Source organism: Euprymna scolopes, chromosome 6 (assembly GCF_053919585.1).
Source record: "Euprymna scolopes isolate OS-2025 chromosome 6, ASM5391958v1, whole genome shotgun sequence".
Taxonomy (NCBI): Eukaryota; Metazoa; Mollusca; class Cephalopoda; order Sepiida; family Sepiolidae; genus Euprymna; species Euprymna scolopes.
Genome location: NC_136487.1, coordinates 83,498,441 through 83,514,063, shown reverse-complemented (window position 1 = coordinate 83,514,063; position 15,623 = coordinate 83,498,441). Strand labels below are relative to the sequence as shown.

General features: G+C 32.4%; 1 protein-coding gene and 1 pseudogene across 1 annotated transcript in view; both read right to left on the bottom strand.

Annotated features, from left to right (window-relative positions):
* Positions 1-15,623, bottom strand: part of LOC145277738 (F-box only protein 15-like) — a 61,564-nt gene that overhangs the window by 26,311 nt on the left and 19,630 nt on the right. The window contains exons 3-5 of the mRNA XM_080129452.1: positions 15,355-15,459; positions 9,079-9,183; positions 4,750-4,842 (exon numbers count right to left, since the gene is read on the bottom strand). Of these exons, the coding sequence (XP_079985578.1) occupies positions 4,750-4,842; positions 9,079-9,183; positions 15,355-15,459 (303 nt within the window). The remainder of the gene's footprint in view (positions 1-4,749; positions 4,843-9,078; positions 9,184-15,354; positions 15,460-15,623) is intronic.
* LOC145278617 (5S ribosomal RNA) lies at positions 9,494-9,611 on the bottom strand (annotated as a pseudogene).

The following is a 15,623-nucleotide window of genomic DNA, read 5'->3' as shown; positions in this document are numbered from 1 at the left end:
TGTTGCTAGTCCCAGTCTTTTCTACAAATACTATTATGGTATGGGTTCCTCAGAATTGTCCGATTTATTCCCTGCTTCCTTTGTTCAAGCTTCTTTAACTCACTATTCTAGTGGTCTCCATCAATTTGTTGTTTTAATACCACATTATAATACAACTTCCTACTCCAGAAGCTTCTTTCCAAGGATTGCAAGGTTGTGGAACTCCTTTCCTGCTCATTGTTTTCCTTCTATCTACAGCTTTGGTTTTTTCAAGACTAAGGTCAATAGGCATATCTTGTCTTTGCAATAATCAGCTTTCATTCTTGTTAGCTCCTTACATTAAGTGGCTTCATGCCCTGTCTCGAGCAATTTCCATAAAAAAAAATAATATAATACCGAGGAGCAATGGATTGACACAAACTGAAGCAAATTAAAACATAACGGTGGTATAAGCTATGCAGATTCATTTTTTATTAATATATATATATATATATATATATATATATATATATATATATAACTACTTCATTTACTTACATAAATTAATATACAAAAGTATAAATTTATGCGTAAACTTTAAGTATTTACTTCAACAGTGCTCAATACATAGGTAGAGCTAGTTAGTAAGTTATAAAATAAAAGCCTGAAGAATCCTAGCATGGATGAAACATGGAATATTCTGTGTAGCTTAATTGCCATATATATATATATATATTTTAATATATTTTATACTAGCAGTCCAGCCCAGCTTTGCTCGGACCCTATGTACTGTTCATAACTTTATGTGCATATGTATATATTAAAAAGTGTGAATATGTACAGTAATACCTTTCTATATAATAGGCTTCCTTAACTATCATAGAGAAAAGTTGGTAGAGACTGCAGAGGTCGAATTTTTTTAAACTTTGACACCTTAACATTTGGTTTTGGGCTCAAATCAAAATGTTTGACCCATGTCTAAGTAACCTACATCTAAAATTTCAAGTGTTTAGACCCAAAATTAGTGGAGGAGTTTGGTAGAGTCTGCAAGGGTCAACTCTGTAAACTTTGACCACTTGCCAGTCAAATTTTCGCTCCAAAACTGGTTAAAAAGCTTGCTGCATGTCTGAATACTCTTTATGTAAAATTTCAAATGTTTAGACCCAAAATTGGCTTAATAGTTTGCTAGAGACTGCAAAGGTAAAATCTTTTGAGCTTTGACCCCTTGGAAGCCAAATTTTCAGAAAAAAAAATGATTAAAAAGCTTACCCTATGCCTGTATACACTTTATGTAAAATTTCAAAAAATTAGCTGAGTAATTTTTATAACTATGACCCCAATTTTGACCCCTTAATATTTATTGTTTTGGGCTCAACTCAAATTATAAAGTTAGATCCATGTCCAAGTAACCTATATCTAAAATTTCAAGTGTTTAGATGCAAAATTGGGGGAGGAGTTTGGCAGAGTTCTTAAAGGTCAAATCGTTGAACTTTGACCCCTTAATAGCTAAATTTCTGGCTGAAAACCGATTAAAAATTTTTTTCCCAAATCTCAATACTCCTTATGCCAAATCTTGAGTCTGTAGACCGAAAATTGACAGAATTATTTAGTAGGGAAATGTAGACAGATAGACACACACACACACACAGACATTTTCACTTTTATAGATTTATAGATTATATTATGGCTTACTTGCCTCAGTATGGTCTGATAATAGTTCTGTGTCATATAAGTAATAACACACTGCAATGTTAAAAGTGTATGGAGTATTGTTGTCACGTTTGGGCTGGTGCATCTGTTACTAGTCTCTCGCTCCTAGACAAGGTTCAAAAGAGAGTCGCCAACCTGATAGGTCCTGAACTGTCATCTAAGTTTCAGCCTCTGTCCCATCGACGAAATGTTGCATCCCTCTGCCTGTACTTTAACGGTGAACGAACTGCAAGCACATGTGCCCCCTCGACGTAAATACCCCCGACAAACCCGACAAGCAGCTAAATCCCACCCCTTCACAGTAGAGATCCCTAGATGTAAGAAAGCCTTCTACTCCAGTAGTTTCTTCCCTAGAACCGCTAGACTTTGGAATTCCCTTCCAGGTCCCTGCTTCCCCAACTTTACTGACATGCAGAAGTTCAAGTGTAACGTGAACCAACATCTTGCTGCCTATGTCCCTGATAGTAGCCCCCTACATCAAAGCGGCAATGTGCCTTGCTTGGGGCGAAAATGTAATAAAAAAAAATATTTTTTCAATATATATAGATTGTATTAATGAAAGGTGAATCTGCATAGCTTATTCCATGGTTACGTCTTAATTAATTAAACCCTCTCTACCACCAATAGCAATGGCCAACGACCCTTTATCTGAGAGTCCATCTTTCAAACTCCTTGGCCTAACGTTCACAGGAAACATGAGTTGGAACAATTACATTGAAGGCATTGCCAGGGCCGCTGCAAGAAAGGTAGGCTCTCTCTACCGTGCTAGAAAACTACTAACACCCGAAAGTATCCTGTACCTCTATAAGGCCACCATTCGCCCATGTATGGAGTATTGCTGCCACATCTGGGCTGGTGCATCTGCTACTAGTCTCTCGCTCCTTGACAAGGTTCAAAAGAGAGTCGCAAATCTGATAGGCCCTGAACTGGCATCTAAGCTTCAGCCTCTGTCCCATCGACGAAATGTTGCATCCCTCTGCCTGTTCTACAAGTATTTTAGTGGTGAATGCTCTGACGAACTGCAATCACTTGTGCCCCCACGACGCGAGCACCCTCGACAAACCCGACAGGCTACTAGATCCCACCCCCACACTGTAGAGGTCCCTAGATGTAAAAGATCTTTTTACTCCAATAGTTTCTTCCCCAGAACCGCAAGACTCTGGAATTCTATTCCAGGTCCCTGCTTCCCCAACAGTACTGACGTGCAGAAGTTCAAGTGTAACGTGAACCGACACCTTGCTGCCCAAATCCCTACATAGTACCCCAGTAGTTGTTGCCCCTGATAGTAGCCCCCTACACCAAAGTGGCAATTTGCCTTGTTTGGGGTGAAAATGTAATAAAAAAAAAAAAAAAAAAAAAAAAAATTTGCTTCAGTTTGTGTCAGTCTGTTACACTTCTGCATTGTATTGCCTTCTATAAATTAACTTTATAATAAAAATATATTACAAGCAACATTATAAAGTTGTATATGTAAAAAGAATGATAGCAAAGATGCATTCAGTTAGAAAGTTGAATGATGAAAATTTGTTTTTCTCACGTCATAATTGAATTTTACTGTTAAATCATATATCTTTCCTCTCTCTCTCATGGCTACCAAGCATTGCCTTGGAGAGTAGTAATTTGTTTGTCCAGAATTCTCCTATATTAATAAAGAAAAATCCATATAATATGATATGTGACAAAATAAAAATATATTCCCAAAATCAAGTAGTTTTATTTTTAAACTAGTGGGATGGGGATGAGTGAGGGTGAGGGCAGCCTTGCCCAGTCATAAAATATGCTTAATTTTTTTTTTAATTCAGATTTTAATTCAAATGTAGATTTCATATTTATTATTACAGAGCTAATTCTCTATTACTGAATATTATATTATATTGTACCTAATATATAGTACTGATTTCAAAAGATTTAAAAAAAAAAAAAAATGACTTCGGTGCCATCAGCTAGAATCAAAGCCAAAGCATTTAGTGCTTCAGCCGTGTTACCTACTATTTGAGCTATCGACAAATTTAACAAAGATTTAAAATTAAACCACTTCACTCTATGAATGAATTTGCACATACGCCAAAGTAATAGAAATATGTCGGTAAGTTGAAATGAACATTTTGCATTTAAACTTGCCAACATATTTCTGTATGCATGATTCGGATGGATCATCCAAACAAAGATTTTACTCATTATAAACTATCCTTGGTGTATCATTGTTTCCTGTTAATTTCAGTGTTATGTGACCAGTATTTTAAGAGTTTAACAGTTAAATATTTTCACACAGACACACACACAGATATATCTACTTTATTTATATAGATAAGAAAATAAAATTTTATGAGTAGCCAATGACTGCCTTGCCCACCATTTTGAAAATAATTCACAAGAAACAAAGAGAAATAACTTAACAATAATGCATATATATTGCAATGATTATGAATTCCCATTAAATCGCTTAAAATGATTTTATTTATAAAAATAAAACTACTTGATCAATTTAAATGATTTTGGAATATGAGATCTTCTTTCAGCCCCAGCTACGTGCATCATACAGATTTTTCTTTATTTTTGTTTTTTTAATATGGGGGAAATTCTGGACATGAGTCATTTGTTTGTATCAATAACAATTGATTTCCTACTATTGTTAAACGCAAGGTAAATATTATTGTGAAAAACACAAACAACTAATCACAGTAAAACATACCAAAAACAATTATATGAGTATAGTTTTATAAAACAAAAAAATACAAGTTTTACTTAATAAAACAATACACTAATCTATTCTCTCATTCTCCCTAATCTGCAAATAAAGCCTGTGTGCCCATAGATTAATTTCTATTTCAGCTACAAAAATATGAACATGGAAATATTTTTTGTGTCTATTATAAGCAAAAATTCTTTTTAATTATTATTGCTTATTAAGATTAAGCCTCCTCTTCTTTGCTCATAAAACTTAAATTTGCAGACGTGATTATTCTTGGCTTTATTTACTATTAATAGTTATCATTAGGATTTGCGGATTAAAATAAATTTGCATACATAATTATTTGATTGAGGCAGTAATGTAGATAGAAAGTAGATATTTATACTTACCGGATCGCAGCTTCGGTATTTTTCACTAAGCCTGTGTATAGATGGACTTTTCTTAAAAGAGAGAGAACCTTGCGATTTCTCAGCTCAACTGTTCTAGAAAAATAAGTAAAGACAAATTCATATTTAAAATAAAATATCTACATCTGTAAAATGATTCATTCTGAAAAATACACGTTTTTAAATGAGAAAATTGGTTGTTATAAAGAAATTCAAAAGGATCAAAGGAGATTGCAAACTGCATTATAATGGCGATTCAACTTATGAATTCATAACCTGAAAGTTTCATTTCTGTTACAAATATTGACAGTGTGAGACTATAAAAAAGCAACCCGTCATCCACATGCATCAGAGATAAAACTGCATCATTGAATTCTTGACAAAAGTGCATTGAGAATAGTGGTGAATATAGAAAAATAAATTCTAGAGCACAAAAGGTCACTCATTTTAATAGTACTACTTCCATCTTCATATCTCTTCAACTGTAAAAAAAAAAAAAAAAGGCTTTATTTTAGGAACTACCCTCATACCTATCAACCAGTGATAAATTAAATACGTTAAATAAGTAAAAAAAAAAAAAAAATGGAATGTAGTAACACCAACACAACCTTTTTTTCTCTGTCTCTCAGACATGCCAAACATGGTTCTAGTAATAAATACTCAAACATTTTTGGAGTATATTTTTTATTCTAAGAACAAGTTGTATTATTTGTTTTGTAACATTGGGAGGAAAACTAACTTCAGTTATTATTTAACATGATTAGAATTTGTAACTTAGGAGAAAACAATGCATAATTTTTTTTTTAAAAATAAACATTGATTTATTTAAAAACTAGCAAGGAGATCCGGCGTTGCCTGGGATTGAATGATGATCAATGCATGTTTCACACTCCTATATTTTTATTGTCATTGAAATTGGTAAAATTGCCAATTTATTTCAATCAAATCAATTGATTGCCTGGTCTAGTTGGGGACTTGATGCGGTGCACTGGGAGGAAGCTTCATATACCTCCCCACAGTGACTTAGTCCACAATACATTAATAGTAAAAAATTGCACTGTAGAGACCATACTGTTCATTTTATAAACTAATTTATATATATATAATGGTTTGAATTCAAGTTTGAAATAAAAAACACAAGCATCATGCTTCGATTGTGCTTTAAACAGAAATATAAATTTCTAATGCACTCGTCATATATGTTGAGCCTTTCGGCTTGTGTGATGATAAAACTTCTCAAATGCACTTGTGATGTTAGGCTGTGTAAGGTGTTAACTTTGGTCAAAATCGCCTGTTCCTTCTTTCATCGGATTATTTCATCTCAGTACTAAATCTATCTAAAAACACTCCCAGACACATAAGGTACATTTGTGTGAAATTTCATAAAAATCGGCTCAGCTGTTTTCAAATCCATAGAGAACAAACTCACAAAGTTCCTTTTATATAATGGTAAAGATAGGGATTAAAAACAACTCAGTTTCATCAATATAATTCTTTATCAAGCATGGAATCAGTTTGTGTTTTTTCATTTTTTTCCCTTTTGACTTGGTGTCACTAGAAATCAAAGTCTGTGTGGTCCTAAACAATGAGCTTTTTGGCTATAGTTAGCTAACATACTCCTAACTTCCAGTGTAGCGTGACCAAAAATCGGTGATAAGGCAAATCAGTTCCTTTACTTTTATTGTTCTTCAGTATTTCTATTGTGAAGCGATTTATTGAAATATAAGGAAAGGATGTCATTGAAAAGTATATAATAAAAATTAACAAAATCATACAGATAAAAATAACACAACTAGTCTTATTTTTAAAAGTTTTTATTTTATTTGAAATTTTCTAAGAAATGTCTATGATATTATAATTTTTTTTTTATTTTAAAAATAAACATGGTTTTTATTTGAATTTATATAAAATATGTTTATGAAAGTATACAAATAAAATAATTGAAATCAAAATAAAAAAATATTTCAAACGTAAAATAATGTATCCAATACATAAAATTCTCAAAATAGTTTTAAAATATATTCATAAAGTGTTTTCAATAAATTCTTAAAAAATAAAAAATAAAAATTTAATAATTCTTAATTAAAATCAGATCAAAAACTTTTCAATGATTATTAAATAAAAAAAGAAAATATCAGAAAAAAAACGTAATAAAAAAAAGTACATGAACAGGGGAGATATAGGTGTGAGAGAAAAAAGTGAAGAAATTGATTTGTCACCACTTCCGGTAGCGCTACGCCGGAAGTACGTTAGCTGACTATAACCAGTTTTTCCAATCAAGGGAAATGTGCATGGCTCATGATGTGAAATGTAGTAAACATTAATTTATTTAAATTTTTTTTTTTTTTTTTTTTTTTTAAATCTGCATTGTATTGGCTTTTTAATGAACAAATTCTAATTCAAATTCACACAACGTTTGCATCAAGGAAAGAAAATTATCTAATTATTTCATGTTATGTTTTATTTTATACATCAAAAAACCTACTACTTTAAAATATATATATTTCCTCCTATAACAGACAACACATCATGCAACATACAAATATCTGTGCGTGAGGTCGCTAAGCTAATCAAGAACCTTGATTCTAGTAAAGCAACTGGCCCTGACGGCATTCCAATTATAGTGTTGAAAAAGCTTCAACCAGAACATGCCTCCATACTTACAAAACTGTTTAAGCATTGCCTTAAAGAGAAATGCTTCCCAACACCCTGGAAAACCTCATCAGTATGCCCTGTATTTAAGAATTCAGGTGATAAGTCATCTCCCTCTCAGTACAGACCAATAAGTCTCCTGTGTATCATGAGTAAGTTGCTGGAATCCACAATAAATAGAGAAGTAGTCAACCACCTCAACAGAAATAACCTTCTTAAGGACATACAATATGGTTTCCGTTCTGCCAGATCTACAACAGATGTGCTAACGGTTATATCTCATAGGATTAGTGAATCTCTTGACAAAGACTTCCTCTGTAGGGCAATTGCTCTTGACATATCAAAAGCCTTCAATAAAGTATGGCATAAGGGCCTACTTCACAAGATTTCCAGCTACGGTATAACTGGAAATGTTTTCTCAATTATTAAATCATTTCTCTCTGATAGGCTCATATAGTAGTGGTTGATGGGCAGAAATCAGAATCCCACAGTATTAATGCTGGAGTCCCTCAGGGGTCCATCCTGGGCCCAACTCTCTTCTTAATCTACATTAATGATATCCCAAAACACATACTTAAATCATTCGTTGACATCTATGCTGATGACACGACCATCTATGGCAACACATCAAAGGCCATAAATGACAAAGTTCTCTCTGATTCTCTCTCCTCTGATCTTTAGCGCCTGGTATAGTGGGGGAAGAGGTGGGTGGTTACTTTTAATGCTTCTATCTTTACATCATCAATGCTCTGATCCCCATCTGGCATCAATTGAAATGGATGGCTCTCGACTAGGGGAAGCTCCATGTTTTGATAAGCTTCTGGGCTTGACCTTTACTCCTAACCTGAAATGGAACATGTACATCAAATCTATTGCCAAGGTCACTGGAAAAATGATAGGATTCTTCTCCCGCTCCAGAGGATATCTCACTGCTGATGCAATTCTCTATCTATATAAAAGCCAAGTACATCAAAGGATGGAGTACTGTTGCCACATCTGGGCAGGAGCTGCTAAAAACAGCCTATCCTGCCTTGACAGAGTATAAAATAGACTTCGTGGCTTCCCTGCAAGCTCTCTCCCACAGGAGAGACGTTGCGAGCCTGTTTTTGTTTTATCGTTATTTCCATGGCAAGTGCTCGTCTGAGCTCCAATCTCTGGTCCCCCCTCGTCAATCTTTCATGAAAAACACCCGCTTAGCTGAAACCACTGTCAAAAATTTTCCCCACTCTTTATCTGTGCCAAAACCAAAACGTAGATTCCATGAATAAAGCTTCTTTCTTAGAAGTGCACGCCTGTGGAACTCTGTTCCGTCTGCCTGTTTCCCACCTGACTACAACCTAGATGTCTTCAAGTCCAACATAAACAAATTCCTGATGAAGCGCCCCCTGAAGTAAGACACTTTATCAAATCTCAACATTAACGTACTGTACACGCAATAACCCTTATCCCCGAGTGACTTCCGGGCCTTGATAAGTGGTGATCACCTTGTAAAAATATTTATATATAAATAATTTCAAAATATGAAGGTTATATATATATATATATAACCTTCATATTTTGAAATTATTTTTTTTAAATGTTTACTAAAAATCAGATTTTGTACTAAATCATAGAAATATTTAAATCTCTTCTGAAAAAAAATGTTAAACAAAATGAGAAGTTTGAAAAAGTCACACTCACTTGCTTATGCAAAGTTTCTTCCAGTAACCATGTACCTGATGTAATCCAATTTCTTTCTTGCCACATGTGCTTACATAACGACAATAGATGTCTTGCCAGATCAAACTGAAATACAAGAAATAAATAGAACAAAACTCAAAACAGATTCATAAGAATTGGTTATATTAGACTGGCTTACAAAAGAAATAGATGTAAGCATAAAAAGAGGCACTGCAATTTAATTTGGGGATGTAAATGTCAGATCTTACTCGATGCCCCAGTTCAGTCTCGAAAGACAAAGGAGCAGCTGTGCATGTAATTGTGTGGCAAGGGTTGCGCTATCTCCAACCACACTTCTCCTTAATCAGCACTGTTTGAGTCCAGTGGCAAGGTGAAGTCCAGGATGACTGGAAACAATGCTGAGATAAATGGAGACTACATACAGCACCTGGAAGTCCCAAATGGTTACCCATCTAGTACTGGCCAGGCTCATCGTTGCTTAACTTTGGTGATCTGATGGGAATCGGTGTGTCAAACATGATTACGCTGTATATAAATATTTATACAATATTTATTTTCACTGATCAATTCCAATTTTTTTTTACAGCATGAACCCCTCTCCTCAAAAAATGATACTAACAGAATCATTAATAAAATTGGCAATCCTTTCTGATATTCAACTTGTTCACCTAGTTTCAGTCACCAATATCCAACAGTTGGCAAAAATACATATGGACAAGTAAAACATAGTTTAAAAAAAGCTGTGGAGGGTTCAAAACATTTCATTTATTAATAGTTTGTCTACAACACATTATAAAGACAGTAAATGGAAAATGTTAGACATCAGCATAAACATATAGAATACATTGTTCCTATACAACAGAAGAATACACACAAAATTTTATAAAAAAGAGTAAAAACAAAAAAAAATGTAAAAGAAAAAGAAAATAAAAAAAAAGATTTGCAAAACACAAAGCAAAGACATATAGTTTCCCCATAGCATGTCTGGAAAGCAAATGAGGATGCAATTTGGTCTTATTTATGAAAACATACTGAATATGCTCCAAAATTAACATTGATGAAACCAAATTAGAATATTTGATATTCTATTTCATGAAGTTTGGCAACAGGTGGATAGAGAAATTAAATTCTTGATACATTTAAGGAAAGATAAAAATCGCCATATATTGGTTGACAATATTGCACAAGTGTTGGAAGGTAAAAGATGATTAAAGAGCTGTAGAGAAGGAAGATAATGATATTTCATTTATTAATAGTTTGTCTACAACAAACTATAAAAAACAGTAAACGAAAACTTTTAGACATCAGAATAAGCATACACAATACATTGTTTCCAAACAACAGAGTAATGCACCAGCTATTCATCGAAAAATAAGAGAGAAAAATTTTCAAAGTAGAAAGCAAAGACTTGCATTTTCTTGTAGTGTGTCTGGAGAATAAATGAGAATGAAATCCAGTCTTATTTGTTAATCACATGGTGTTGCAGAAGTTCCTAACAAAATCTTGAGTTCACCATAAGATTTGAGGATCTGATCTCTTTTTTTGAACTCTGGTTTCGATACAATTATTTAGCTGATAATTTTACAAATAGCGACTGAACTGGAAATCAGAAATATGTGTAACTCTACAAATTATGAAATCTGATAAAGGTATTTTTCACAGCTGAGAGTAAATTGATGTTCATAAAGAAATACTCTTAATACAAAGAAAAAAAAGCTGTCAGTATACTCAAGTGTCTATATTTGATTTCCATTGTAAAATTATGATTAATTAAAAATAAAAGGGTATCATTTACAAGAATACCTTCAATAAGTTTTTTAGTGTTCGAAAATTTGTTATACAAAGAAATGTAGACAGTCAAAGAGAGGACATAAAATCTCTGGGTCGTCCTCACTGAACCCACCTAAAATAAATGATGTAATCTTTCTATTGCTTATGAATATGATAACATAAATATACAAAATAAGACTTTAATACAATTATTCCATAAGCAATTCTATTGCAGACGTGGAAATATATTTTGAAAAAAATTATTTTTCAAGATAGCATCTTTTTTACTCGAGATGATGTGTTATGTCTCGCTTTTAGAGCGGCAATTTTATCATTCTACCTTGTAAGGGTAAAATGGGAAGGAAAGGAGGCAGTAAAAACAAAGAAAGTAATATGGTGTTATGAGAATAGTGAATAGTACTCATTCAATATGAAACAATGCCAGTATAAAATAAGGGTTTTTGTGCAAAATTCCTCCCAACATTAAAAAGCAAAAATAAAGAAAAATCTGTATTGATGTATGTAGCCATGATGAAATTAATATATCATAATCCGAAAATTATGTAAATTAATTAAGTAGTTTTATTTTTCAACTAGCAGGACTTATGTACTGGCATTGCCTGGTGGAAGTATGACACAAAGCCAGAAAAGATTTGGTAAAGGACCACCCCTTCCACCCTCGAAAATAAATTAAACTACAGTTGTTAGTTGGGGCTACTGCTACCATGCTATTTTTTTTAGATATAATGTTCCAATTAAATGTAACTTTATATGGTCTAATAATAATAATAATAATAATAATAATAATAATAATAATAATAATAATAACACTATATCTTTTTATTAAATTGTAAGATGAAAGTACTAAATAGAATAAAAATGCATGTCCACAATCTATATAAGATCATATGGAGCAAAATATAACTGTTTTTTTAGTAAAAAGTAAAAATATACTATTTTCTAAATTGTTAAGTGAAAGAACAGGCGAAGCAGAAGCATGAGCAATTAAGATGTAAAGTCATCTTTAATTTTAAAACTAATGGCATGTGAAATTGCTTGGTGGTCAAGTAAGACACTTGACATTAATGGCATATCTGTTGATCCTAAAACTAGAGCTCTTTATGAGAAAAACGCAGCAGTTGCATTGCGACAGTAGGAGAAGGATATGTGTTCCGTAAGCATTTAAGGTATGTATACAAAAATGGAGGATGTGGATTAAGATGAATTTGTTCATAGACAGTCCAAAAATTGCAGACAAAATTCAGACAATGAAGCAAATTTCTGGGTATGGAACATAATTTAGTCTTCAGAAATTAGTGACTAGACTTCTAATGGTTTGATTTATGAACAAAGTAGCTTAGAAAATTGCGGAAATTAAAAGTGGTAGGTGAATACACAGAGTGCTCGTGTTGGATGGAGACACTGTCGAAGATAAATAATAAAGGTTAACTCTAGTACTGGGGAGTAGTACTGAAATGTGATAAAAAGGGAAAAATGCAATAATTTTGCATAATATGTTGATATCTGATTAAGTCGAGGGTACAAATAATGCCACTGGTCCTTTAGGTCAGGTGTCAACTGTAATTGTTTTAAATTATCTTGTTAAAAATAGCTGAGCAGTTAAGAAACAAAATGGACCATAATTGTCTTGAGCAATCTCATAAAAAGTGGTAGAGTAGTTAAGGTTTCGTAAACTAAACAAAAGGTTAGATTATCTAGTGTTATCTCAAATAATCTCATAATATGGAGCTGAACAGTTAAGAAACAAGTCGCAGAACTAGACCAAGGGTTATGCTAACTAGTTTGGTCAAGAATTTCAGAGGAAGTTTTAATTGAAAGAAAACTATCTGGGCAGTCGGTGTGGAAATCTATTGAGCACAAGGAGAGAAATATAAATGATACGACTTGGGCAGAGGAAATTCCAAGGTTATTTAATAAAATAAGAAAAAATATATCTAACTCACACAACCAAAATAAATTATAAACAAATCTTGGAATACAATTAACAGTATAACATATCTGTTATGAAGACTGTCAATAAACAAGAAATTGACTTTGTTACTAAAATAAAAATATCCGGTTTCAGTTTGGGGAATTTGCAGATTGAGAACCAACAAATATGAAATACTGTTCAACAGAACTCTGATTTGGTCCTGCCTGAAGTTAACTGGCTTTGTAACATGTTAACATTCAAAATTTTATTCTTGATAAACAGATCTGAAACTTTTGGCACTGATTTAAGCAATTTCTGAAAAAAAATATGTTTGCACTATCTAAATAGTTAGCAGAAATTTTTCCCTTTTAATGTATTAAAATGCTGTCTTTAAATATTTATAAAAATATGCCGGAATTCCTTGTTTTTTACAAATGAAAAAAGAAAGAATAAATAAAGGAAGGAATTTCTGACGGAGGGGAAAGTAAAATAAAAAAGTTGAACAAATTATATGCTAAGACATTTTATTTGCATTTATTTAATCATGTTTTTGCATAAACTTTTCAGTTATTTTTCTTTTCTTCTTTTTTTTTTAATTTACCTCAGAGCAGGTTTTACTAAATTCTTGTAAAGAATTTTTTTAGCATATGAAGGTATGTAACAGAGCACAGACATGCGTATGGCAGCGGCAGAAACAGTCAATGTATGCAAATGACCAAGCTGTGTGCGAGGTGACATCACAGTGAAGAAGAAAGAAAGAAAAAATTATAAAACAAGGCATATGACACAAGAGGGACAGAAATAGATGTGTTACATACATGGTACAAGAGTGACAGGGAAAGACGTGTCCTAAACATAGTCGGACAAAACAGAGTATTACGTGTTCAATACAGCAGAGTCTTGTTAAGTATATTGGAGTATTAGAAGACTTTTAAACAAGAGACAAGTTGTTATTCTGAAAGTAGCTGTAAATAAATGTCTGTTGTTTCAACTAAAAAAAAACTTTCAACTTTCCTTGTCTTTGTTTCCTTATGACTGTTTGCATACAATGTGTGGGTCCCAAATGTTGACACGTGACGACTATATTATAAAAGAATAAAAATAATGCAATATCTTTTTTTAAAGGTGTTAAGTGAAGGTATGGAAGAGTCATAAAAATCAGTATTAGATATCCAACTAAGCATCTTCAAAAAATAAAAATGTTGTAATTTTATTATTAAAAAAAAGTGAAGATACAATATTGTTTAACATTGTGAAAGTACAGAATAGGTAAGAACATTCATGCCAACTTCTTCCCTAGTAGTAGCTTTAGTAATAAAATACTGTTAATAATAATTAATAGAAGTATTAATAGTAATAATAAAACTAATAACAATAACAGCAAAAGCATTAGAAGTAGTAATAGTAATTAGGCAATCTACATTGTTAGTATGAATGGCTAGAAGTCATAAAAAATCGTGTCTTAATGGTTTGTGTAATGAGGAATATGTAAATAAGAAAAAACATAATTCTGCTGTTCTGTGCTACCATATGTGTGAATGCGTGACTGCCCAAGTGAAATTTGAGATGTGTGAAATTATTTTGCGTGAATAATTTGGAATCGTGTTTTTCTGATGTGTAAGCTGAATGAGTAATGTGAAGGATTATTTTATAGTTGATAAAAATAAAAGAACCATCATAAAAGTTACAATACAGTCCGTAAGAAGAAAAGGTTTATGTTTTGGGACATGTATTCAAAAGCAAGACTGAGAAAATGTTTTGCCGTGTTCAGAAATATAAACTGCTAATCTGAAAATCTACTGGTTCTAACATTAAGGTATTTGTCCAATTAGTGATTGCTAGCTATTCAGCTAATCTAAGAATTAAATGGGAGCATTTCTTATTTTCTACTTTTAGGCCAGGGTAATATTTACAAAACTAATGCATGTAAGAAGTGTAATAATTTCCTGATGGCATGACTTTGAAAAATAAAAGACCCAATAAATTTGTAGTTTTATGGGAGGACTAAATTTAAAGAAGGTGTAAAGATTTACTAGTATCTATGTGCAATTATGTAGCTGAGAGAGTAAAGCAAGAAGGGCAAATTATAATATTTTAAAACAGTGACGAAATGCATGTACTCTTGCCTGAAAATATGCTGCAGTATTAGTTTTGAATGATGAGTGCAAAAGATTTGCATAAGAATGGCCTTTTTGGGTTTCCTATAGTGTCAACTGTTGGGGAGAAAAATATTATCATTTTATTACATGTAGAGATAAAAAAATTAAATCTTATGAGTAACTTATGAGCAACTGTCTTGCACCACCATTTTGAAAACAATCTCCAGAAACAAAGGGAATAACTCAACAATAATTCTAACTTGCAAAATTTTTGTTGTAATTCCTACAAATTCCCACTAACCGTTTAAAAATGATTTTCTTTATAAAAATAAAACTACTTGATCAGTTTACTTGATTTTTGGAATACAATACTTTCGTTTTGTCACAGGTACATACATTATACAGATTTTTCTTTGTTTCTGTTTTTAATATTTGAAGAATTCTGGGCAAGAATCAAAATAAGTCTTGACTTACTTGTCTCTGGCAAGGGCACACCAATGTTTATTAACAACCGAACAAGTCAGCAGATCAAGGATTGGCAAAGTTTTGAGAATTTTGAGCAGAATTTCATCAGGTAAGCTGAAAAGGGAAAAACAAGAAACACCAATTTTGATTCAAAGTTGATTTTTGTAAATGTGATGTTTATGGTGATGTGAAAAAATTAGCATATTTTAAATTATCCTCATTTTCTATGAAAAACCGATAGAAAAATATCTGTTTGAACTTATTCTAAAGCAATTTTC